The sequence below is a fragment of the Leuciscus leuciscus genome (assembly GCF_965113295.1).
Source record: "Leuciscus leuciscus genome assembly, chromosome: 18".
In the NCBI taxonomy this organism is placed as follows: Eukaryota; Metazoa; Chordata; class Actinopteri; order Cypriniformes; family Leuciscidae; genus Leuciscus; species Leuciscus leuciscus.
Genome location: NC_138742.1, coordinates 1,665,646 through 1,691,267, shown reverse-complemented (window position 1 = coordinate 1,691,267; position 25,622 = coordinate 1,665,646). Strand labels below are relative to the sequence as shown.

The 25,622-nt window shown below is 37.1% G+C and overlaps 1 protein-coding gene across 2 annotated transcripts in view; it reads right to left on the bottom strand.

The window, feature by feature from the left end:
- Nucleotides 1-2,209: 2,209 nt before the first annotated feature.
- znhit6 (zinc finger HIT-type containing 6) overlaps nucleotides 2,210-25,622 on the bottom strand; it is a 53,500-nt gene continuing 30,087 nt past the window's right edge. Inside the window, exons 6-10 of one of the 2 annotated variants that reach the window (XM_082145944.1) lie at nucleotides 24,764-24,829; nucleotides 22,317-22,397; nucleotides 10,798-10,875; nucleotides 5,703-5,830; nucleotides 2,210-3,994 (exon numbers count right to left, since the gene is read on the bottom strand). In XM_082145944.1, the coding sequence (XP_082002070.1) occupies nucleotides 3,474-3,994; nucleotides 5,703-5,830; nucleotides 10,798-10,875; nucleotides 22,317-22,397; nucleotides 24,764-24,829 (874 nt within the window). In that variant the 3' untranslated portion in view covers nucleotides 2,210-3,473. Of the gene's footprint in view, nucleotides 3,996-5,702; nucleotides 5,831-10,797; nucleotides 10,876-22,316; nucleotides 22,398-24,763; nucleotides 24,830-25,622 lie in introns of both variants that reach the window. The other variant, XM_082145945.1, reaches the window with a different exon arrangement.

Genomic DNA, 25,622 nt, shown 5'->3' with positions numbered 1-25,622 from the left:
TGGAGACGTTAGGGATCGTCGATTGGAGACGTTAGGGATCGTCGATTGGAGACGTTAGGGATCGTCGATTGGAGACGTTAGGGATCGTCGATTGGAGACGTTAGAGATCGTCGATTGGAGACGTTAGGGATCGTCGATTGGAGACGTTAGGGATCGTCGATTGGAGACGGCCCAGGTAGACTTGGATACTTAGTTAGGTTTAGGGAAAAATCTACGACACATCTCAGAAAACCAAAATCCTTAGTGTTATCCTTAGCAGCGGTTATCAAGAAATAACAGACAACATTCTACATTAGAATTCAACCAAGCCATGTAATATATATATACTAGGGGTGTAACGATGCGCGTATTCGTATCGAACCGTTCGGTACGAGACTTTCGGTTCGGTTTTCGGTACGCATTACGTACCGAACGGTTCGTTGGACCATTTTTTCTGCCGACCAAAATTTCGTTATTTCAAATGAAGGCGGGTGGCAAGCGCGCTCATAGAGGCTGGCGCGACCACAACATCAACTGGCAAATGCAATGTAAGGAACGAAACTGAGCTACTCTTATTGTGTTTGTGTGGACCGTTTATCAGTTTTGACCTGTGAAGCGGGACTCACGAGCCCTATGCGCGAGCCTGATCAAGCAACACCACACAGCGCTAAGAGACCCAGACCAGTAAAGAAAGCATTTGAATTTCAAATGCTTTTTGAATTCGCCACTGAAGTAATAACATCGCTGCGAGATCTAGTGAGAAACATGCACATTTCTCTGTTATTAACGGATCAAACAGCGCTGACGTGGAAACCAGGAAGAAACATCGTGCCATGAATGAACTGGCCGGTGTCCACAGATCAGCAACATTCACCGTGGAATGGATTTGCTGTAGTAACACTAACTGCAAGGTATGGAAGTTTGTCAGGAATAGTGGGCTTTCAAGTAACATTACGTCTGTTTTATTTTGACATCATGAATACAATTGCTGCCCTCAAATCTTAATCTGAACTAAAATAAACCTTTGTTTATGACTAGCCTACTACTACAATATTACATTTCATTTTGTCCAAGGAGCTGTTTTGTTTTATATGCTCATAAGAAGAGTCAAAGTATAGCTCCATTATTGCTCAGTAAAAAAAAATAAAAAAATAAAAATAAAAATAAATCATACTTTATGATGTTAGTTTCATTAAATAAAATAATAATTTAAAAAAATTTAATTCAAGGAAATTTCTCTGGCATTTATTTATTTTTGCTGTTGCCTGTGGAAAATGTACCGAACCGAACCGTGACACAAGTGTATCGTATCGAACCGAACCGTGAATTTTGTGAACCGTTACACCCCTAATATATACATATACACATGATTACAAGAAATAGATTTTGATTTAAATAATAAACAAATAAAATAAAAACAAGATTAAAATGAATGAATTTTTTTTATAAAATACCATAATAAAATGTATTGCATGGCTTGGTTGAATTCCAATGTAGAATGCGGTGTGTTATTTCTTGATAACAGCCGCTGCGAAGTATAACACACCGTTGCCATGAAAAACAGAGCGTTGCTAGGGACGCGGAACGGACTATTTTCTTTAGCGGAAGCAATAAACTCCTTTTTAAATCAATAATTTGTGTTAAATTATTTATTTATTTTGTAGGTAGCCATGTAATAAGCGGGATAATGTATAGCGAGACGGTTGTTATAGCGAATAACAACCCCTTCAGGCTGATTCAAGCTCCGCTTCGCATCGGGTCCCGATCAGCCTGTCGGGGGTGTTATTCACTATAACGACCGTCTCGCTATACATTATCCCTTACATATTAGTCAGTAGAAAAAACGCAATGACGTAATGCAATAGAAACAAATTACAAATAATATTTTATCACAAAAGTTAATCTGTGTCCTCATATTTCATAAAGAAATCACATGAAATTGTGCATGGAAATCCTGGATAACCTACTGATTTTGACAAAATGTGCAGTAAAACTATCCCACAATGCAACTGACCTTCCATTTGCAGGAAATAATTGAACAAGAAAAATAGTGAAGGTTAGTTTCCAGCTGACAAAATAATTGGTTTACACCGAGACGATAACGGTATCGCTATAAAACTCGCAGTTTTCGTTGTTATTAAACAATTGCATTACAGTTTTAGTCAAAAATGGCGTTGTGTAAACGACCCCTAAATGTGCATCATGAACAAAAACAGACTTAAAAACGGGCAACATTCACAAACAGATGCAGAAGTTTATTAAAGAGGCACATGGCTTAAAAATACTTCTACATAAATACACAAACGTTTGCCAAAAAAAAAGCATGTCGGAAACACTCCTGTGAAGCGCAGGACACTGAGGATGCTGAGGCACAACATGAGAAACAAGGGCTAACAAATTTTGTTTTATATAAAATTGATATTCACATAAATCAAGACAAAAACAACTACTTCAACATTATTTCCTGAGGTTGATAACAGAACGAGTTCTGCAAGAGCGTGAGCTTTGTCCGTCTCTATGAACACAGTGACGTGTGAAGCCTGATATCACTTATCAGCGTTATCTAGATTTATAACTTAAAAACATCAGTCGTCAAAACAGTCCGTCGCCTCGGCAACAGTTACCGCTGTCGTCTCGGCAACAGTTACCGCTGTCGTCTTAATCTGGAGTCTTATCAACTACGGTCTGATTATCAGGATCGCTCTGTGACCCTCACTAGAGTAAACACAGCAAACAATGCTTTACTTACTCAGTGTTTCCAGTCCAAATATCTAAAAACTCTTAAATCAAGATGCATTTACTAGATAAGTGAAATGATATAAGATATTATGTCCTGTTTTCCGGGGGAAATAATCTAAATGAAGTGAGTTAAAAAAAGCTAAATGATCTGCCAATAGAGTCAGAAAAATAATCTTAATTCAAACAGAAACATAATTTTTCTCCCCATTAGCAGATCATTTTACTTGTTTTAAGCATCAACTCACTTCATTTTTATTTATTTCCCCAGAAAACAGGACTTAATATCTTATGTCATTTTACTACTTTAGTAAAATCTTGATTTAAGAAATATTTGATATTTGGACTGGAAACAAGACAAAAAGACGGTAAGAAAAGCAGTTTTTGCAGTGTGCTTGAGGGCTTCGGTATGGAAGCTTGTTTCCGCCACACAATAAAACATTTTAAAAGATAATTGCGACTTTTTATCTCACAATTGCGAGTTTACATCTCGCAGTTCGGACTTTATTTCTCAGAATTGCGTGAAATAAAGTCAGAATTGCGAGATATAAACATGCAATTCTGAGAAAAAAAGTCAGAATTTCAAGTATATTTCTCGCAATGGCGAGTTTATATCTCATAATTCTGACTTTATAACCTGCAATTGCGATTTTATATCACGTAATTCTGAGATAAAAAGTCAGAATTGTGAGATTAAAAAGTCGCAATTACCTTTTTTATGTTTCACTCTGGCGGAAACAAGCTTCCACACTTCGGCGCTACACTAGTGTAACATCTGCACTAATGTGACTTTCACTGGAATAAATGTTACTTGCATCATGTGTGTTTTTCTGGCCTTCAGTCTCGCCTGCATCAGAAGGATCGCGTGATGAACTCTGACCTCCGTCGACACATGTTTGACTGGAGTCATGCTGAGCCTCCATCTCTTGCTGTGCAACACTATCAACATTTCTGTTTTCATCAGGAAGTCCGTCTTCATCAGTGAAGGTCTCAGTGCAGTCCTGACCATCAACATCACCAGAAACCATCATCATTTCCTGCTTTTGTTTGGTTTTAGCCTCTTCCTCGCCACCGTCATCATCATCATCATGATGTGTTACTGGCACTTTACTCTCAGTTTCAGCGAGATTCCCATCGTCACCTTCAGTGTCTTCCTCCTCCTGGTCACTTCGAACCTCTCCGTCCTCCAGCTCTTCGTCTTCTGGCACGACCTTTGGCCTCTTGGACACTCCTGAACGCGGTCTATCCGGGGAACTGGAGACACTCGCTCCGGAACGCTCTGAAACCAGAGGAAGACGTTTGCTTGCTGCGGAATTGCACACGACAAAACATGCTTTTCTTACTCAGTATTTTTGTCTTGTTTCCAGTCCAAGTATCAAACATTTCTTAAATCAAGATGCATTTACTTAAAGTAGTAAAATGACATAAGATATTAAATCTTGTTTTCTGGGGAAATAAATAAAGATGAAGTGAGTTTTTGCTTAAAATAAGCAAAATTATCTGCCAATGGGGAGAAAAATTATGTTGTTTCTGTTTGAATTAAGATTATTTTTCTCCCCATTGGCAAGTACATTTTTCTTTCTCCCTCGACCTGTTCAGGAACGCTTGAGTTCCTCCACGGAAAGTAGCACACATGTTCTGTGTTGTGTAAGTGTGTGTGTGTGTTTCTCCATAAACATCTTTATGGTGAGATAACTCGCAAACACTATAAACAAATCAAGCCGAGGTTATTGAGGATCTACCGCACATCAACAGCCCTTCACTGGTCTTTATCAGAGGCTTGTAGATGAACGAGTTACGCCACACAGTAACACATGAAGAGGAAGCGTGATCAGAGAGAGTCAGGAGGAGAATGAATGAGCTTCATCTCACACATGCAGGAACTGAGCTTTTTAGCATGATTAAACACTCTCCGATGTATTATAAAAAAAAAATAAAAAAAATAAAAAAAAATGTATTATAGAAGTGACATTATTCACTGAGAATATTAATAACTACACAAAATTTTCAGTAAAGTTTTAGAAGTAAAATAAGAATAGGGAGAGAAAATGTTTAATCATCATGAATTGTTTTTATTTACAAATGTAAAAATGTTATTGCATACATACGATAATTAATAATATGATTCATTTAAAATCTAATATTAATTTAATACTGAAAATGTGTAGTTGTTGCTGAAATTATTTAAAGTAATAAACTTGAAAAGTAAAATAAGTCGTAAATAATGCTGTATAAATATGCAAAAAAGAATGAATGAAAAATTTATATTATTATAATTATAATAATATAATTTTATAATAACTATACTTATAAACTATAATTGTTTAGAACCTAAAAAAATGTTCCTCATGCAAAATATAATTTTTAATATAATTTATCATTAATAATATATTATTATTATAATATATTATTATAGTGAAAATGTATAGTAAGTGCTAAAATTGTTTAAAGTATTATCTTTAAAAAAGGAAAATAAAATGTAAATAGTGCTGTATAAATATGCAAAAAATATTTAATATTTAAATATTTAAATATCATATATTTAAATTATATTTCATGTATCATGAATAATATATGATTATTTTAACACATCTAATATTAATTCAGTACTGAACATTTTAAGTAATTGCTCAAATTATGTCAAGTATTATCTTTAAAAAAGCTAAATAATGCTCTATAAAATGCAAAAATGTTTATAATTGATAAAGAAACATTATAATTAATAATATAATTTATCATTATGATTAATTAAACATCTATTAATTAAATACTGATTTTTTTTTTTAGCAATTGCTAGAATTAAGTATTAAACTTAACAAAAAAAGTTAAATAAGGGGTAAATAATGCTCTATAAGTATGCAAAAGTTGTAATAAATGCATTTAATATTGAATGAATGAATAAAGCATGTTTTCTGCTTGTGATGTATGCTATCCTCCATGTGCACGTGTGCAGTATGTGTGTGTTTGGTGTTTTGTGTGTTTCGTACCCCCCGGTGTGTGAGCGAGGAACTCCTGACTGTGCTGTTTCAGAACCACAAAGACTTCTGGGTATTCCACGATAGTCTTGTGCATCAGGTTTTCCTGCAGACTTTTCTTCAGGTCAAGCTCCAGAAACCTGCCAAGAACAACACCGACAAATGAAGTCACATTTCACAACACAGACAAGAATATCTGGAGATTTCAATCAGCCTTTTTGAACGATATTTGAACGTTTTCAACATTGATAATTGAAAAATGTCTCAAAATTATTTAGGAACCTAAAAATGTTCCTCATAATTGAAAAATAATTGAAAAATTTCTCAAAATGATTTAGGAACCTAAAAATGTTCCTCAAAAAAAAATTGAGCATCAAATCATCATATTAGATTATATTTGTGTGTATTATCTTAAGTGTGTATATTTAGGATTTGTATTTATATGTTTTGTACAGCACTTTGGTCAGTCGTGTGGCTGTTTTTAAATGTGCTTTATAAATTAATTAAACTTGAAACTTGATTTCTGGAGGATCATGTGACACTGAAGACTGGAGTAATGATGCTGAAAATTCAGCTTTGACCACAGGAATAAATGACACTTTACTGTATATTCACATAGAAAACAGATGATTTACATCAGAATAATATTTCATAATTTTCACTGTATTTTTGATCAAATAAATGCAGCTTTGGTGAGCAGAAGAGACGTAACCACACTGATTAATCATGAATGTAATTATATTAGTTGTAATATTAATGCATCTCGGTGTTGACGTTCTCCTCTTCCAGAACATTCCCATGACATCATGTTTGGAGGAACGACAGGAATCTCCATAAACATCAACCGGAGGCTAAAACTCACGGCTGGAAACTCGTTTAACATGAATCAGGAACAGCTTTAACACACACCGAGGCCTTTCACTCTCTCTCTCGTGACATCAGCGAATCCGCCAGGAGTCGAGAGCCTCGTAAATCAGGGATTCGGAATCCGTGAAGAACACAGACGCTTTCATACGCTGTTGATGAACATGCAGGCAACAGATCCTCACACACTCCTTCTGTTTCACAGATCCTCACACACTCCTTCTGTTTCACAGATCCTCACACACTCCTGTTTTACAGGCCAAAACAAAGAGGCAAAAACTCACGCGAAGGAAAACAAGCCGGACCGAGCCAAACCTTCCCTGAGGAGCTCAACTCTCTCAACTCTCAAAACTCGACTCTCTGACCCTCAAAACTCGACTCTCTGACCCTCAAAACTCGACTCTCTGACCCTCAAAACTCGACTCTCTGACCCTCAAAACTCGACTCCCTCAAAACTCGACTCTCTGACCCTCAAAACTCGACTCCCTCAAAACTCGACTCTCTGACCCTCAAAACTCGACTCTCTGACCCTCAAAACTCGACTCTCTGACCCTCAAAACTCGACTCCCTCAAAACTCGACTCTCTGACCCTCAAAACTCGACTCTCTGACCCTCAAAACTCGACTCTCTGACCCTCAAAACTCGACTCTCTGACCCTCAAAACTCGACTCTCTGACCCTCAAAACTCGACTCCCTCAAAACTCGACTCTCTGACCCTCAAAACTCGACTCTCTGACCCTCAAAACTCGACTCTCTGACCCTCAAAACTCGACTCTCTGACCCTCAAAACTCGACTCTCTGACCCTCAAAACTCGACTCTCTGACCCTCAAAACTCGACTCCCTCAAAACTCGACTCTCTGACCCTCAAAACTCGACTCTCTGACCCTCAAAACTCGACTCTCTGACCCTCAAAACTCGACTCCCTCAAAACTCGACTCCCTCAAAACTCGACGACCCTCAAAACTCGACGACCCTCAAAACTCGACTCCCTCAAAATTCGACTCCCTCAAAACTCGACTCCCTCAAAACTCGACTCCCTCAAAACTCGACTCTCTCAAAACTCGACTCCCTCAAAACTCGACTCCCTCAAAACTCGACTCCCTCAAACTCGACTCCCTCAAAACTCGACTCCCTCAAAACTCGACTCTCTCAAAACTCGACTCCCTCAAAACTCGACTCCCTCAAAACTCGACTCCCTCAAAACTCGACTCTCTCAAAACTCGACTCCCTCAAAACTCGACTCTCTGACCCTCAAAACTCGACTCCCTCAAAACTCGACTCCCTCAAAACTCGACTCCCTCAAAACTCGACTCTCTGACCCTCAAAACTCGACTCTCTCAAAACTCGACTCTCTGACCCTCAAAACTCGACTCTCTGACCCTCAAAACTCGACTCTCTGACCCTCAAAACTCGACTCTCTGACCCTCAAAACTCGACTCTCTGACCCTCAAAACTCGACTCTCTGACCCTCAAAACTCGACTCTCTCAAAACTCGACTCTCTCAAAACTCGACTCTCTCAAAACTCGACTCTCTCAAAACTCGACTCTCTCAAAACTCGACTCTCTGACCCTCAAAACTCGACTCTCTGACCCTCAAAACTCGACTCTCTGACCCTCAAAACTCGACTCCCTCAAAACTCGACTCTCTCAAAACTCGACTCCCTCAAAACTCGACTCTCTGACCCTCAAAACTCGACTCTCTGACCCTCAAAACTCGACTCTCTGACCCTCAAAACTCGACTCCCTCAAAACTCGACTCTCTCAAAACTCGACTCCCTCAAAACTCGACTCTCTGACCCTCAAAACTCGACTCCCTCAAAACTCGACTCCCTCAAAACTCGACTCTCTGACCCTCAAAACTCGACTCTCTGACCCTCAAAACTCGACTCTCTCAAAACTCGACTCTCTCAAAACTCGACTCTCTCAAAACTCGACTCTCTCAAAACTCGACTCTCTCAAAACTCGACTCTCTCAAAACTCGACTCTCTCAAAACTCGACTCTCTCAAAACTCGACTCTCTCAAAACTCGACTCTCTCAAAACTGTCAAAACTCAACTCTCTCAAAACAACAACTCGACACAACTTAACACAACACACACCTCACTGAGCACAGAGTTCAGATGCATCAGGTTTATGCCCTTTATGAACAGATACTGTGGTGATGTAACCTCCTGAAGTCTGTGCAGGAAAGTGTGTGTGTGAGTGTGAGTGTGCGTGTCTATATATGTGTGTCTATATATGTGTATATGTGTGTGTGTTGGAGCACACAAGAGGCTCTCAACCACAGGTGTGTTCCCATCTTTTAAGAGGAAAACAGTAATTTTAGCTGAGCAACTCCATAATCTGATCTATTTTAATCTTGTGTTCTTTTTTGCACAAACATTAAATTATAAAAACTAGCGAGCTGTCAGAAAATTCCATTACAGATGTGTGTGTGTGTGTGTGTGTGTGTGTGTGTGTGTGTGTGTGTGTGTGTGTGTGAGTGAGAGAGAGTGAGGAAGGTTTAGGGCAGTTTCACTAGCGGTCAAGAGTTTGGAGAATCAAGAGAATTCAAATGTATTCATTCATTACATGTACACATATATATACACACACACACACACACATATATATATATATACAATTATTATTTAATAAATGATGTATTAAATATTCTAAGAACTTAATTATTTATTTATAAACACAAATATTAAGACATTTTATTAAATAATTAATTTTATTTCTATTTTTTTTTATTACACACATGTACACAAATTGTATTAAATAACAAAACTAAATATAAATAAGTCCTTAATAAAGCTAAAATAAAATCATCCGAGGAGGATTAGTCAATATGACGATAATAAATACATTTTATATTATATATAAATATATAATTTTTCATTCATATTCATGCAATCTCTGAGCTGCATAATTTTCTTTTTGTAATGTCTATCCAATGCTTTTCGCATCAAACAATTGACTGGGTAATTTCTAAGCCAAAATTGATGTGCAATAAATTTGTGATTAATTCGATTAAAAATGAATGGCTTGACAGAAAACACTGAAGCCACTGATCCAGGATCAGCTCAGGCTCAAACGCGTCTCTGACAGGAAAACAAAATCATCTCTGACGAGTCCCGAAGCGATAAAACTGCGTAACTCCGGGGGAATTTATGAGCAGTGATGTCATTCCCATAAAGCATTTTGTGCCGATTTCATACAAGGAGGAATAAATCAAGGAGAGGGTTTCAGCCAATCGAAAGCCTCCATTCTCTCTGGGTACGTTTAAGTTCTTACCAAAGACACTATAAAACGCACACATCACTCAAGTGGCATTTACAAGGACAGGAAGCCCGAAAACACACGTCACATGCTAAGATTAGGCCCTAAAGCGATGAGAACATCAACAGAATCTTGATCCACAACAGGTTTACACGCATCCAAGGTCAAAAACACTTTATTTATGACACACATCAACTCTTTTCTCTCAATGTCTGAAACGCTTCGATCAAAGATTCAGTCTCTCTAAGCCCCGCCTCTCTGAGAGCTGCTCTGCTGTGATTGGTCAGAAAGCAAACGCTCATTATCATATCTGAATCTCAGTGATACGAACAGTAACGATGGCGTGGGTTTTACCGTATCAATCTCAAAGTGGATTTGCTTTGGCAGCAGGAAACAGCTTTTGATTTGACTGCTAAAATATGGAATTTTTACACCAAATTTGATTTATTTGGTATTTATTTGAGAGATTCTTGCTTAATTAAACATGCAACATAATCTGGTCACGCTCCACACACTTAAAAAATTGCTGATTGTTTCAACACATTATTGGGTCAAATATGGACAGACCCGACCATTGGTTTAAAATGTGAAATAAAATGTTTAACGTAACGATTGGGTTTGTCTACATTTAATCCAAACATGTGTTGAAACAACCCAGCATTTTGTGCCGCGATGCGATAGAAGAACCATTTTTGGTTCCACAAAGAACTTTTCAGTGATCAGTTTCTAAAAGAGCCATGTTTCATTAGTGTGAAGAACGTTTAATAATCCTTTTCCACTATAAAGAACTGTTTGTGCGATGGAAAGCTTTCCTGTAGCTCTAACAGTAGAGTGTTAGCCCTTGCAACGCCAAGGTCATGGGTTCGATTCCCAGGGAAAGCAAGATGTGTAGCTTCACGTCTTCTCGACACGAACAACCCGAACCACACTCTTCCAGTCGAGAGAGAGAGAGAGAGAGAGATAGACAGATTCTCTTACCTGAGAGAGTTGTGTTGTTGCTCCGCCTTCAGAAACACTCTGATGTCATCACGAGGACTGTGGACGTAGAGCTTTAACCTGGAAACACATGCGTGAGATCAGACAAACTCTGCAAACACATTTGATTATTCAGTTTGTGTTGTTAAATAACTCTAATGTAGGATAACCTGAACCCCGAGGTTTACACTGATGTTAGAATAACACTTCTTACGCTACAGTAAAACACTGATGTTTCACTGGCAGGAGTTTAGGGATGTTTTATTGTCACAAAATGAATGTGAAACACGTATGTAGGTTATATCATTTTAAAGATATTTTAAAGATAATTTAAGTTTATTTTACACACTTTAAGCATTATCGCATTGCATATCTCATTATTTAATGAGTTATCGCATATCGCATTTTTCTTCAATATCGTGCAGCCCTACATCATACTGTTGTGTGTGTGTGTGTGTGTGTGTGTGTGTTTGGAAGGAAAGACGTGTAAAGAGAAAAACAGGCACGACACATTACTGACATAACGTGAGCAAAACTGTCTGGATACTGGAATATACATTAAAAAAGAAAACAGTGTCAGGTTGGATTTCATGTCGACTCTATTGGTGAATATATACGTCATGGCTGATCAAACGAGCTGGTTTGGTAAGTTTGGACTCATTTACGCTTCTCGTGATCTTAAAACACTTCTGACTTAAAAGGCCTCTGCTGAAATGTTTAAAATGAGATAAATATAAATTATGCCTAATATGAATTAAATATTAAAATGTAGAAGTTGTAAGGCCTGATGAAACATTTAATTTTTTCCCAAATTGTTTTTTTAACATTTACATTTTTTTGTATTACGATTTAATGGTTAAATTACATTTTACTAATAAAAATATATAGAATTAATTAAAATCATGTAATAAATACAATTTAACAAAAATGTATTAAAGGTTTAACAAAAAAAGTAAATTTTTCCGAAATTCTTTTTTCTGGATTCTGTTTTAATGGTTATACTAAAGTTTTACAATCATGACACGCATATAATAACAATGATATTTTAAAATTATATACAACAATTTATTTCAATTTGATTTATTTCATTTTATTTTAATGATTTATTTAAATGAAGAATCAAATAGCATGTTTAATAAATTGAATTGAAAAAAACTTTAACAATTTAATAATATATTACTATTTTAAGGCCCAATGACATGTTATAATTTTTCAGAAAATTATTTTATGCAAACATAAATATATATTTACACATACAACCACACATTTTCTGGATTTATGATTTGAATATTTAGCATTATTTAAGAGTATTCATCACTGCACTGTTACTCTAACGTGGAAAACAGTCAGAATAGAGAATAAGAATATGCATCCAAACTCTTGACCGCTACTGAAACTGCCCTAAACCTTACACACACACACACACACACACACACACACACACACACACACACACACACACACACACACACACACACACACACACACACACACACACACACACACACACACACACACACACACACACACACACACACACACACACACACACACACAGTGTCCGGCAGCTCGACCCGCAGTGACGCCTCTCCATTGTGTTCCTGAAGCTGATGGTTATCTTGATAAAACCCATCATTCATTTCAACCCATTCCCGGAGCCGAACCCGACAGTGTTCATCAGCGGAGGATCCAAAGCACACAAACACACTCGTGTGGAAGCGTGGAACATGTCCTGACAGCCGATTCCTGATCCCCAAACAATGCATTCGCTGCTCTCGAGGTTGCGTAACAAGCGGAGACGACGGGAAAAAGGGTTTGGACGTGATGCTGAATCATTCAAACACACTCTTGTCCTGGAAAAGTTAATCCGATGTTTTCCAGACACAATTAACTCTCATCTATATTCCCAGAAAGACCAGCAGAGATATGGAGTTAAAATGGTCTCATTTACAAAATACATTATTCACACTGAATTCATATTCGCAAAATACTAAAATGCACAACCAAAACTTACATCCATGGAAAACACAGTTCATCAATATTCTAGTATGCTTGCACATTTCTTAATGTTTCTGCAAATACAGATTGTTTGATCTGCTTGTGCAAAAAAAGAAAGAAAAAAGAAGAAAAAGAAATCGTCATGTGTGTGTGTGGATCACATTCTTTTCAGCCAATCAGATGCGAGTTTTCAATCTAATCACAATACGCTCAACGCTGTGACTCAAGAAGCATAAATGTGCATTAGTGTTTATGACAACATCAAGCCTTTCCTAGTGTTAGACTTCATTATAAAAATCACACAAAAAATTATGAATTTTGTGATTATGAATTATGCAGCGTTATTTTGATATTATAATTTTTTGAATTGTTGCTTGTTTTAATTTTAGATTTTTTTTTTAGGTTTATTGTTTACAATTTTAGGTCAAGTTTTATGAAGTTTTACATCAATTTAAATGAAATTAAAAACATTACATCAACTGAAAAATAATATATATATATATATATATATATATATATATATATATATATATATATATATATATATATATATGTATATTTTATTTTAGTTCAAGTAACAGAAATCTTTTTTTATGGTTTTAGTTTGCTATAATAACCCTGATTATGAGTTTGTAAATTCAGGGTTTCTGCAAATTTTTTTAAGTCAAATTTAAGGCTTTTTAAGACCTTTTTAAGACCCGAAGAAATCAAAATTAATACCATGCATTAGGGGTATGCAATATTGACAAAATATGTCTCGATCGATATTTTCAAAGTTTTGTTGATAATTAGATAATATTTTACTGATTGTGTTTGTGTGCTTGGTGCCATGGCTGGTTTAGGCCTGTTGTTGACAGCTGACTGACGAAGATATTCATATTTTTCATATTCTATGCAGTGGTCAGTTCACAGCAGTGACAGAAATTAACATTTTTTATTAAGGGGTAATATTTGCCACCTTAAATTGATTTCCAGGGGCATTTTCACCTATATTTGGACATTTGTAGATGTATGTATCACCTTTTATGTCTGATCTGGCATTAATATATTTACACTGCATTTACAATTGCATAAATAAAGCTATGAGATATTGTTAAATATGTACTGATTTCTAATTTTAATGTTCTAATTAAAGGGTACTCTAAATGTGAAACTAAAACTGCCAGTAGGTGGCGGCAAGTCACTGTCTTAATATTGGGGTGGTGGTGGCGCAATGGATAAGACACATGCCTTTGGTGTGAGAGACCCGGGTTCGAATCCACTGTGAGACACCAATGTGTCCCTGAGCAAGACACTTAACCCCTAGTTGCTCCAGAGGCGTGCGACCTCTGACATATATAGCAATTGTAAGTCGCTTTGGATTAAAGCGTCAGCTAAATGAATAAATGTAAAAAAAATGTAAATGTAAATAAGTGACTTGAGGGAGTCATTCATTCAACCGATTTGTTCAAACGACTGATTCATTCGGGAAGCAAGTGGTTGTTCATTGAATCATTAAATTGATTCGTTCAAAACGCGGATTCCAGTAAAAAAAAAATCATCGCTGTCTGTTGCATTGAGACTCTGCTATGGCTTCTAGGGCTGTAGCTATCGATTATTTTAGTAATCGAGTATTCTACGGATTATTCCATCGATTAATCGAGTAATCGGATAAAAAATTGTGGTAATAAAAATAGATCCAAGTGAACAACAGCCTTTAAAATTACTTAAAGACAAATAGGTAACACTTTACAATATGGTTTGTTAGTTACTCAGAATGAACAATATTTATTTCTACAGCATTTATTAATCTTAGTTCATGTTAATTTCAACATTTGCTAATACATAATTAAAATTAATGGTTGTATTTGTTAACATTAATGTAATGAACTAACATGAACAAACAATGAACAGCTTTATTTGTATGAACAAATGTTAGTTACAGATGTAGCTATTGTTCATTGTTAGTTCATGTTGATTAATACATTAATGTTAACTAATGAGCCTTATTGTAGTGTTACCCAAATAACAATAACAAGCAATAATTATTGGTTCAAATAAAGTATCAAAGTAATCATATGGGTTTTATTGAACAACGCTGTTAAAATACACCATGTAAAATATATGATAACTAATAAACATAACATTTAATTCAAATGTCAACTTAATCTTTCATATTTGGTCACTTCTGTACGATAGAAATGCAACAGCTGCCGTAATTTCTTGAAAAGAACATGTGCACGTCAAAACATGCAAGCAGTGCAAGGGTTAAACTTTTATTTTGAAATCGCGATGAACAACAATTCGCACATGAGAATATATGCGATTGCGAATATATTTCTGAATATATTCAGAAACATACTTATGTATTCTCCTGTGTTGGCGAAGATTTATAAATGAGCTGCATTACGAATCTTGTGAAACGGCGCAGACTGCGTGCAGATGAACGTTATAAGCCACACAAACTCACAGCATGCAAAGATGGAGTTTGAGAAACCCGAGACGCTCCACGCATATAAATGATGACAGTAAGTTACTATGAAACACGCGTCCGGGGTTTTGCGTTCCCAAATGCACATTATTGGAAACTTAAACAAACAGCACATGCAGAGACTGAGTATACGTGTGGAGCAGCGTTTACTGTGAACGGAGCTGAGGTAGGCCTATTTTTAACACAATCTGCACGCATGTAAATAATTCAACCGTCATGCTTCTCTGTGGGAGAAAAAAAACAGCGCATATATTTATTTAACTTAATCTTAGCCTTTGTGATTTCACAATATCATGATTGTAAACAGTTAAATATATCGCGTAGCCTTAGAAAACTGTGTAATGCGGTTCATGGACTCTCGTCTGTGGAATGCGCCACTTCCGGTATTTTGCCGGTTACTCGACACGGGTAAATTGCAATCGAGGATTTTTTTAAATCGAGTACTCGACTTTAATCGAGGAATCGTTACAGCCCTAATGGCTTCATTTTGAAATTCTCGTCAGCGAAATAAAGGGATAACAAACAATATTGACAATATTGTTTATAAAATGTAACTCACAATGTTAATTTATTGTTAATTTAACTGTTAAATAAAATAAATAATCACATTTGCAATTGTGCACGGGAAAACGGAAGTCTTGCTGATATTGATATTGTAGGCCTATGATAACAACATAATATGATATAAATATGAGACAAAAACTCATTTGGGAACATACCTATAACCGTACACATCACGCAGTGAAAGCATGAGAGACCAAAGCGATGTCAGCTCGCAGTGCCTCGTACATCGTTAAAAAAATTATTATAATATCATAATAGATAATACACATCGCACACCACTACGCACATAAAGAATGAACTTAGAATTGAATTGACATTTACCAACTCGCTTCTTCTCTCCTCCTGTTTCGCGTGCAGGAGACGGACGTAATGATGCCGTGAATGACGCGAAATGTCACGTGAACAAGCAAATCCACAAAGATAGAATAATAAATAAAAAAGTACACTAATTAGATGGTTCTAATTTGGAAAACATTAAGATATGTGTAAGTCAAATTGCCATCGAAAATGTAATACCTTTCATAAGTCAAAATAAGACTTAAGACTTTTTAAGGCCTTAAATTTGAACAATCTAATTTAAGACTTTTTAAGACTTTTTAAGGATCCGCGGACACCCTGAAATTGCAAATATTTAAAGCAAGATATTGAAACAAACTTCACGATTCGATTTTATTTCGATTCACAAGCTTATGATTCGATTCAGTTCCAAGTTTTCAAGCTAACTAGCGGTTAGCGCAGCCTCAGTCGCCCACAGATGCATACGGCACTCAACATGTGAAACTCTTCAAGTATTGCTGGGCGGTATGACCAAAAATCCACATCACAGTATTTTTCTAAATTACTCCGGTTTCACGGTATATGACTTTAAAAAAAAATTTTTTTTAAAGCATGACTGGGTGTAAAACCCATTTTTCAGAGAGGAAGTACTGCAGAAAGGAGAGAGGAAATACTGCAGTAGATTGACTTAGAATGCCCTATTTTACTGTCATGAGTGAATATTGTAGAAAAAAAATCCACACTAGTATTTATACAGGTTTGCAAGGCTGTTTACAAAGAGGTGCCAGCAGGAGGCGCTGTAGGAGCGGCAGAAATAGCGGTTTCCCCGGTAACGGCTGTACAGAAAGCAGCAACGCTCATAAACGCTGCTTTATCAGGAAAGATAAAGAAAGATTCAATCGTAATAACAAAGAAACTTTTCTAAAAGACCGTCAGTTCACTTCAGATACATTCGTATAAAAACACCCGCGTCGCGTTTTGATTTTGAAACGTGCAGTGCTCATGTTTATTCAACGATGTCAAAGCCAACCACAAATAGATTTTCCAAAAGGCTGTGTTGATATTGTGAACCAATGTATGGGAAACACTGTAATATAATTTGACAGCTATCAATTATAGTTTAACCTCTCCATCTTCAAAGTCACGCTTAGTAACACGTGCATCACCACAGTGCAACAGCGCCGCGTTCCGATCATTAAGGCGACATACACCGGTATTGCGGTACTTTAAAAATTCATATCATAACAAAAATAAACACCGGTATTCGGTATGAACCGGTACACCGCCCAGCACTATCTTCAAGTCGTAATCTGATTGATCTAAATCTGCAGGACTTCCCGTAGTCATGCATGTCGCGTTCTTTAACGCTCTGCAGGAAACAAAGCCGTCGTGAAGCCAAACCCCCTCATGGAAAAAGAACGCCGTCGTGTTTATTAGCATCAACTGAACGCTGGAAGTGAAGTTCACGGCTCCATTGCTGCAGAAAACTTGCACTACGTTCTTGGTTTGATAATATAATAGAAGCACAGCGATCTGTTATCATACGGACATCGACTTTACATGAACACGAACTGTGATTGGACGGTTCTTGGTGTTTGTCCTAACCAGCCGCGACGGCGACACGCGACGATTCTATTTTAGAAACGGTTTCTATTTTTCTGCGACGTTGCGCTGGAACAACAAACACAAAGTGTGGCGATGATAATCTCAGGTCCTGTTTATGTGCTTTATTTAATGTTAAAAGCGTGTCATGTGACTCTGAATATCATTTAGTGCTCCAGCTTTGTAGCTGTAAAAGCAACAATAGATAATTCACCTCAGATCTTGAAATTGAACAAATGGAAACAAGAACGTTCAAACTGTGAACAAACAAGTGTATTCTTTGACAAAGATTGTGTTAGTAACTCAGTAGCCTATGTTTTTGAATAATGTTTAAATTAAATTGACTCCACCCACAAGCTATTCTGATTGGCTGATTGGCTGACTCTGCCCACACGCTGTTCTGATTGGCTGATCCCATCCACACGCTGTTCTGATTGGCTGACTTCGCCCACACGCTGGTCTGATTGGCTGACTCTGCCCACACGCTGTTCTGATTGGCTGTGGGTTTTGATTGATATTTTACGCATCTCACAGCCGCGTCGCGTCTAGTGTGGACAGACAAATAATTTAATTAATATAATCTTAGCTTACACATTTGTGAATCATATATTTTAAATTAATTAATTTTGAGACTATTTGAACTCCATACAGAGAAGACCATCAAGTGTAGATGAGAAATCAGCACTAGACCAGCAACAGTCTCTAGAGCCGAGTAACACCAGGGACGTGTATTAATACATTAACTTTACTTCTTAAAGATGATACTCCACCCCTTTAAGAGACTCGTCTGCACACGTTTAATGAGCTACTGTTATATAATCGCATGAATCGGCACGAAAACTGTTGAACGTCAGCGTTGGATTTCACAATTTACAAAACTATCAAAACTCTCCCTGAAAGATGCCTTGAATCATGAGCAAGTCATCCAAGAGACGCCCAACTCTATTCTAGTGTTGATTTTGTGGCCTATTATCACAGTGTGAAGAGTTTATTTCTAACTCCAGACCACAGCTTCATTTCTGCATTTACGCTCGAGCTGAACTCCGTGGTCTGAATAAAAGGGTGGACGTTTTTTATCTGCAAGTCATAATAATAATAATAATAATGTGCTGACCCAAATGGCTCTAAAACCGTTCCATGAAGAAACAAACGCCACTTTCATAATTATGTCGAGAAGTTACTTTTTTTCCCCCTGGCAGTCGGTCATAAATAAACTCAGAGAACTGACAAAAAGAGCCAGACACAATCTCACTGACTGACAATGCTGCGCTCAAGCCACATTTCAGCTATAAAAAGTCAGAGATTACATCAGAAATGAGACGCAGGCGACAAGAAATGTGCAAACGCCAGATGTCTGTTGAGATCCATGAGACCTGCGTGTTTTAAAACGGCGTCTTCTCACCGAGAGAGTCGACGTCCAGCCAGAGCAATGCTTAATCACTGTCAGTTTTCATGACTCATCGTCTACACACGTGCATTTCCTGCAGTCTGAGCTCGTCTTAATGGTTCAAAAGGTGAATATAAAGTAATCAGGGATCGTACAGACACTGTACAATTAAAATCCAGGACTTAAGGACTTTAAGCACTACTTTTTTGGTTTTCAAAGACTATAATCAGAGATCTCACTTATCAAACAATATCTTTATTATCTTTTAAATTCTAAAAAAAGGGTAAATAGATAAAAATATACTAATAAAACAAAATGGTACGAATAAAGTGCAACACAAGCAATGACTGCGGAAACTTTAACCACTGAAAGGATACTATGACAAAGATATCGCTTTCCTTATTCAAACTGATTTTGTTCTCCCATGAATACATGATTGACCTGAAGAATGAAAGCTGTATCATATACTTGGATATTAATGAGCAATATCACACTCATAGCCAAGCAAAATGCCTCTATATCAATATCAGATGGACTGGAGCGTTAATACTGTGTGAAAAGATTTGTTTTATCAATAAAATTAAACACTAATTTCACATATTTTCTTTCAATAATTCAAGTAGCTTTTCATAAATATCATAAAGTTTAAGGGTTTTCCAGGACTTCAATTTAAAAAAGTCAAATTCAAGAACTTTAAGCACCTTGTACGAATCGTTAATATTATTAATCACAGCTCTCCTGTCCGCATGTTGAGTGAGAGCAGAGACGAAATGCAGAGTGCAGATAAAAACAGTAAAAAGCAAACTCAGATTACACAAACCTGCAGTAATACCAAGGGCCCTATCTTGCTCCCAGCGTAATTGATTTTGTACACTGATGCATGTATCATTCCTATTTTGCACCCGACGCACAGCAGACTTTTCCCTCCACAGACGCACGTCGGTTAATTAGGAAATGAACTTGCGCTCCCGGGGGCGGTTCAGCGAAAAGAGGAGGCGTGTTCCGGCGCAAACGTTCCCTGGTGCTATTTTGCAGTTTCAGAAAACAATTCCGCCACTGACCAGGAGAAACCTAGTCTAAAGTCAGTGGCAGCGTTGCGCATGTTATTCAGATGCTATTTTAAGAGCGCATGCTTGGCCATAATGTAGCGTGAATTGTCGACAATAAAAAATTGTCGACAAAATATCTTGTTGTCGAGTAGTCGTTTGAGCTCACGTGAGCCTAATGTAAGGGCCTGCAATATCGCGATTTGACCACTACGGCGCTGTAGCGCTAGAGTGTAATGTTACAAATGCTATTGCGGTAGAAGAAAACACAGCGCGAATTATGACGGAGTGCAAACGAATCCGAACTAGCAAGGTGTGTAAAGTTTCACAAATCTTCAAACCAAGAATGCTGTCGTGTGCAATACATGCTAGGCGTAACTTGCTTTTCACGGGAGCACAACATGCATGTTAAAGCACTTAAAGAGGAAACAAGACGAGCCGGTGAGAGGTGAATGTTCTCCAGCTGGAGCTAAATAACTAGCAGTAAATCTCTTTATTAGAGAATGCAATACTAATAATAATAGCAACAATATTAACAATAATAATATAATTACAGTAATATGATGATTTATTTTTGCATAGAATAAAGCTTGATCGAGCTTAGAAGTCAGGGCTGTTTTTATTATTGTAACACTATTAACGTTAGGTATTACAGGCTTATCACTTGCCTTTATTTTGTTCCATATTCATGAAGACTTACAAAAGGAGATGTTATGAAGAATATCATGTCAGTTACTTTTTCATACTGTAAATTAAAAGGTGAATGAGAATGTCTCTGTCAGCTCAATTGTCAATTTTTATTTTATTTTATTATTATAATAATTGTTTGCAGATTAAGTTTGTCTGTAGTGCAGCTGATAAATTTGTGTTTCTTTTTTTCTATTGAAAGAGAACAGAATATTTAACCAATGCTTAGAGAGCATTTGTGTGTGATTTGAGTTGGACAGAAATCTGGGAACTTAAAGAGAATGACCTGTTTGGCTCAAAGTTCATTTAAACAACCATTTCAAAAGCTGAACTTACTGATTAGCCGGCAAAATAATCGATGATTAGTCGATTAATCGTTCTAATAATCGTTAGATTAATCGATTATCAAAATAATCGTTTGTTGCAGCCCTACTTTGCTTCTCTCATCTACACAGACGCAGCAGTTTTCATTTTTAGAAAACCATACATTATTACAAGGAAAAATATTCCACACGAGGGAAATCATTGTTGTGTCCATGAAGATGTGAAAAAATAGGCATAAATCTAGCTTACACATTTACCCAAATTATTTTACGCCTGTTTAACCGAAGCTAATTTGGGTGTGTTTCTCCATCCCCAATGTCACTTCTCTGTGTTTTACGGCCCTGACGAGAACGTCGGTCTCCTCGGTCTCCTCGGCTGTGAACCGCTCCTGGCGTGCGTCTGGCAAATCCGCCGTTATAATAGCAAACCGCCATGGAACAAGCGCGCCTGCTCTTAAAGGGATACTCCAACGAAAAATGAAAATTCTGTCATCATATACTCACCCTCATGTTGTTTCAAACCTGTATGAATTTCTTTCTTCTGCTGAACAGAAAGGAAGATATCTAGAAGAATGTGAGTAACCAGACAGTTTTAGATACCATTGACTTCCATAGTGGGAAAAAAATATACTATGGAAGTCAATGGTATCTAAAACTGTCTGGTTACTCACATTCTTCTAGATATCTTCCTTTCTGTTCAGCAAAAGAAAGAAATTCATACAGGTTTGAAACAACATGAGGGTGAGTATATGACGACAGAATTTTCATTTTTCGGTGGAGTATCCCTTTAAAGGGAATGTAAGATGATGCTCTGATTGGTTTATTTCACGTTACGCCCAAACCATTTGCGTTTTAGATTTGCGAGATCCACCCACAAAGTTACTTGCGTTTCGAGTTTGATACTTGCGTTTCAGATCGTTAAAATAGGGCCCAATATGTTAAATAATACAAATATACTTTCTGCACTTAATCTCACTTTATTAACTAATGTTTTTGCTGTTGACCTTCGATGATCCAATTCAAACATGACAATAAGCAAGAGATTATTCTTAATTAACCGAGGCGAGCACAAATCGTGTTGATGATTAAAACACCATTAATCCTGCAGTTCTATGAACCTGTGCATTTAAAGTCAGATAAATGTGACACTGATGTGGTGTTTGACATACTTCTGTCGTTTGACCGGATCTGATTCTGAAGGATGAATGTAGTCGTTGAGAATCTGATCGAGCCGTTTGTCATCAGGAAACCTGAGGAAAGGGAAAATCAATTCATGAAAAACAAATAAAACTGACAATTAAAAGAAATAGCTCGCCTTAAAATGAAATTGTCAATATTTACACACCCTGATCCTCATGATTTTGACGAAACATCATGCAGCTCTCGTCCATATAACTTCATAGTGGCCAAAACACTGTTTTCTGAATTGAAACACTTGTTTCATGGATTTGGAATGATAAAATTGTCATTCTGATGGTTGAGAAAGTGAATACTTGCAGAATTGTTTATTTTTGGCTCCCTTTAATAATGCTACTCATAAAAATTGTTAATATATAAAGTTATTTTCTTTCAAAAGTAAGAGTCGACTGAGTCAATGAAATGAATCGTTTTTCAAACGAGTCATAAGCCGTTTCGTTGTGACGTCAAGACGAAACATTAGCATATTCCCCGCCCACTTACTGCACGCGCAGACACCAGGGAAACCTCAAACCAGCAGCTGATCCCTGTGGACACTGGAGAGCATCATGTCCAGGAGACGCTGTGCTCTATAATGTGAAGGTAAAGCCAGTTTTTTCACTGCCCAAGGACGAGCATGTGGAGAATCAGAGGTTAAAGTTCATCTTTACCACGGTTAGTGTTGTCACGGTACCAAAATTTCAGTATTCGGTACCGATACCAGTGAAAATCCACAGTTCTCGGTACCAAAGCTTAATTTAGATTAAATTTACATAATTATATTAAAGTGTATATCACAAAGATGGAAACTGTAGTATTAAAAACACTTTACAATAAGATTCCATTTGTTAGATAACATTAGATAAAATGACCTAACAAAAAAAAACCAATAGTTATATACTGTCGCAATTATTTAACATTATTTCTGTTAACATTATTTAATGCACAATGAATGAAGTGAACAAACATGACCAATCAAGTGTTTTGTATTAAATAACATTCACAAACATTAATTAATGTTGTAAAAATATATTGTTCACTCAATGTGTTATGTTAGATAACACATTAAGTGATGTTAATGAATGGTATCTTATTGTAGCATTACCAAACTATACAGGAGATAAAATGTTTTATTTGACTTGACTATACTTTTATTTAATCCAAAACTGTATTCATATTTAACTTTAAAAGGGCTTTTTAAACCTGCTAAGAGTTATCCAGCCAAGAATAAGACTAGAACTGCTTTTCTGACGGACTGATATTAATGACGGCTTTTTATTTCTCATCTCCATAAATATATCTAGTAGTAAAGCTAATGCAAGAGCTAGAAATCAATTAATAGGCCTATGTCACACTTCCTCGTCGTCATGGAGAGCGCAGTTTGCACAAGCGTTTGTACTCCCGTGGCGTCTGTCGTTGCTATGCATCATGAACGCACATGGAAAAGCGAGTACGCCGCTTCTATTGAAATTTGAAATAACGTATCTGCACGCGCAAAAACATCAGCACCACATCAGCAGCAGCACCGCCGATCGCCATCAGCGCTTTTATGAAGAGGACGCAACTGCACGCGCTTCGGGCATGCACGCGCATCAAGTACCGGGTTTGAGAAAACCTGGTACCGTGACGTTTAAAAAAAAAATAGTACCGACTTGGTACCGAAGTACCGGGTCTTTTGACAACACTAACCACGGTATAACAGCAGTATAATCCTAAACTATTGCTGTGTTCCCTTTATTCCACTGACGACTGCTTCTCAGATCTCAGAGTTCAGTGCAGGATTCACAAACCACTTGCTCCTGAAAGATGGTGTTCAAATACTTAGTTTTGAGTTGAATATTGTGTAGGTCTCCTGCTAACTGGCTAACTCACGCTATCACTGTCTTACTGAAACACTTCTGCTGATCAGCTGTGGGCCACGATTACTTGTAACTGTGTCTATTAATGCAGATCATCTGTCGTTCTCACTACTCTGAGGAAATATTTGTTTTTACCAACGTCTATGTTACATCACTCATTCACTCTAGAGCTCGGCTAATGTATACATGCACTGTTATTGATACAGTTTCCACGTGTTCACCGCAATATATTAGAAAAATACTCGGTAAATAAATTACTACAAGTAAAATAATGGAGGACAGGACAAGCAGAGCTGACGTGGTTATGGCAGCGGGCGGTTTGCTGGCCAATCAGAGCAGAGTATATCGCGGAAAGGCGGGATTTAGAGAGATTGATTCATCTGGCGAGTCGTTTGAGAGTCATTGAAAATGTGATGATGTGCAAATGTATATTATGAGGAAATTAAACTTTCTTTTTTTTTTTCCTTTGATGGATGTAAACATGTTGTAGGAGACTCCACAACAACATTAGGAAACTTTAAAATAGCATAATTTTATACTGAAAAAAAAATACCGAAACAGAAGAGAAGGGTGTTTCATACCTCTCTGAATAAACCGCATTGCTCTGAGGAAAATGGATCTTCAGATACCAGTGGAATCGTCCTTCCCTGCAGGATTAAAACCAGAAAGATATTTCACAACGGAGTTATGGTTCCCAAAACACCATCTAGACCACATACTGCAACATACAGTCAAGCCAGATTTTATTCAGACACCTTCAACATTCCTCACATTATCACAGTTTATTCGCTATAGTTTAGAAAATGGTAATAAAATATGAGCAGAACTCAGTTGATATTTGACTGGTTTTGTCCGTCCTTCTGTTAGACTGTCTCACACATGAATTATGTTGAATATCTGTCAGCTGTTAAATTTAACTACACAATTAGATAATACCAGTTTAGCTCAACCAATCACCAAGCAATGCTTCATTTTGTTCAGTCTGTGTGTAAAAAGAGCATTAGCAATTAAAGACAAAACACTTCAGCAAAACATGATCAGCTCAAAGTGTCCCAATCATTTTTGGTCCCAAAATGTTACTGGTAGACACTGTATGAAGAATATGAAAATCAGATCGATGTGAAGCACTGAAATCATGTTCTCAATGTTCTAACAGAAAGAAAGTTATGTTCCAAAAAAGTCAGTGTGCCGGCAAACAGCAAAGTTTTTCCAGTAATCAAACTCTTTGACAAAGCTGGACAGTCCAGACTATGCACAACAATAAACCGGTTCACATGATTCAGATTGCACATGTGTTGATCAAGCCCTGCCTGGCATCATGGTTAGTATTTACTGGAACAACATGCTGGAGTGTCGCCAGTGTCTGACAGGCCAATGTTGCCAATGCGTTCGAGAAGATGTGTGTTTGGAGGGAACGAATCAATGCTGGGCATCATGGTT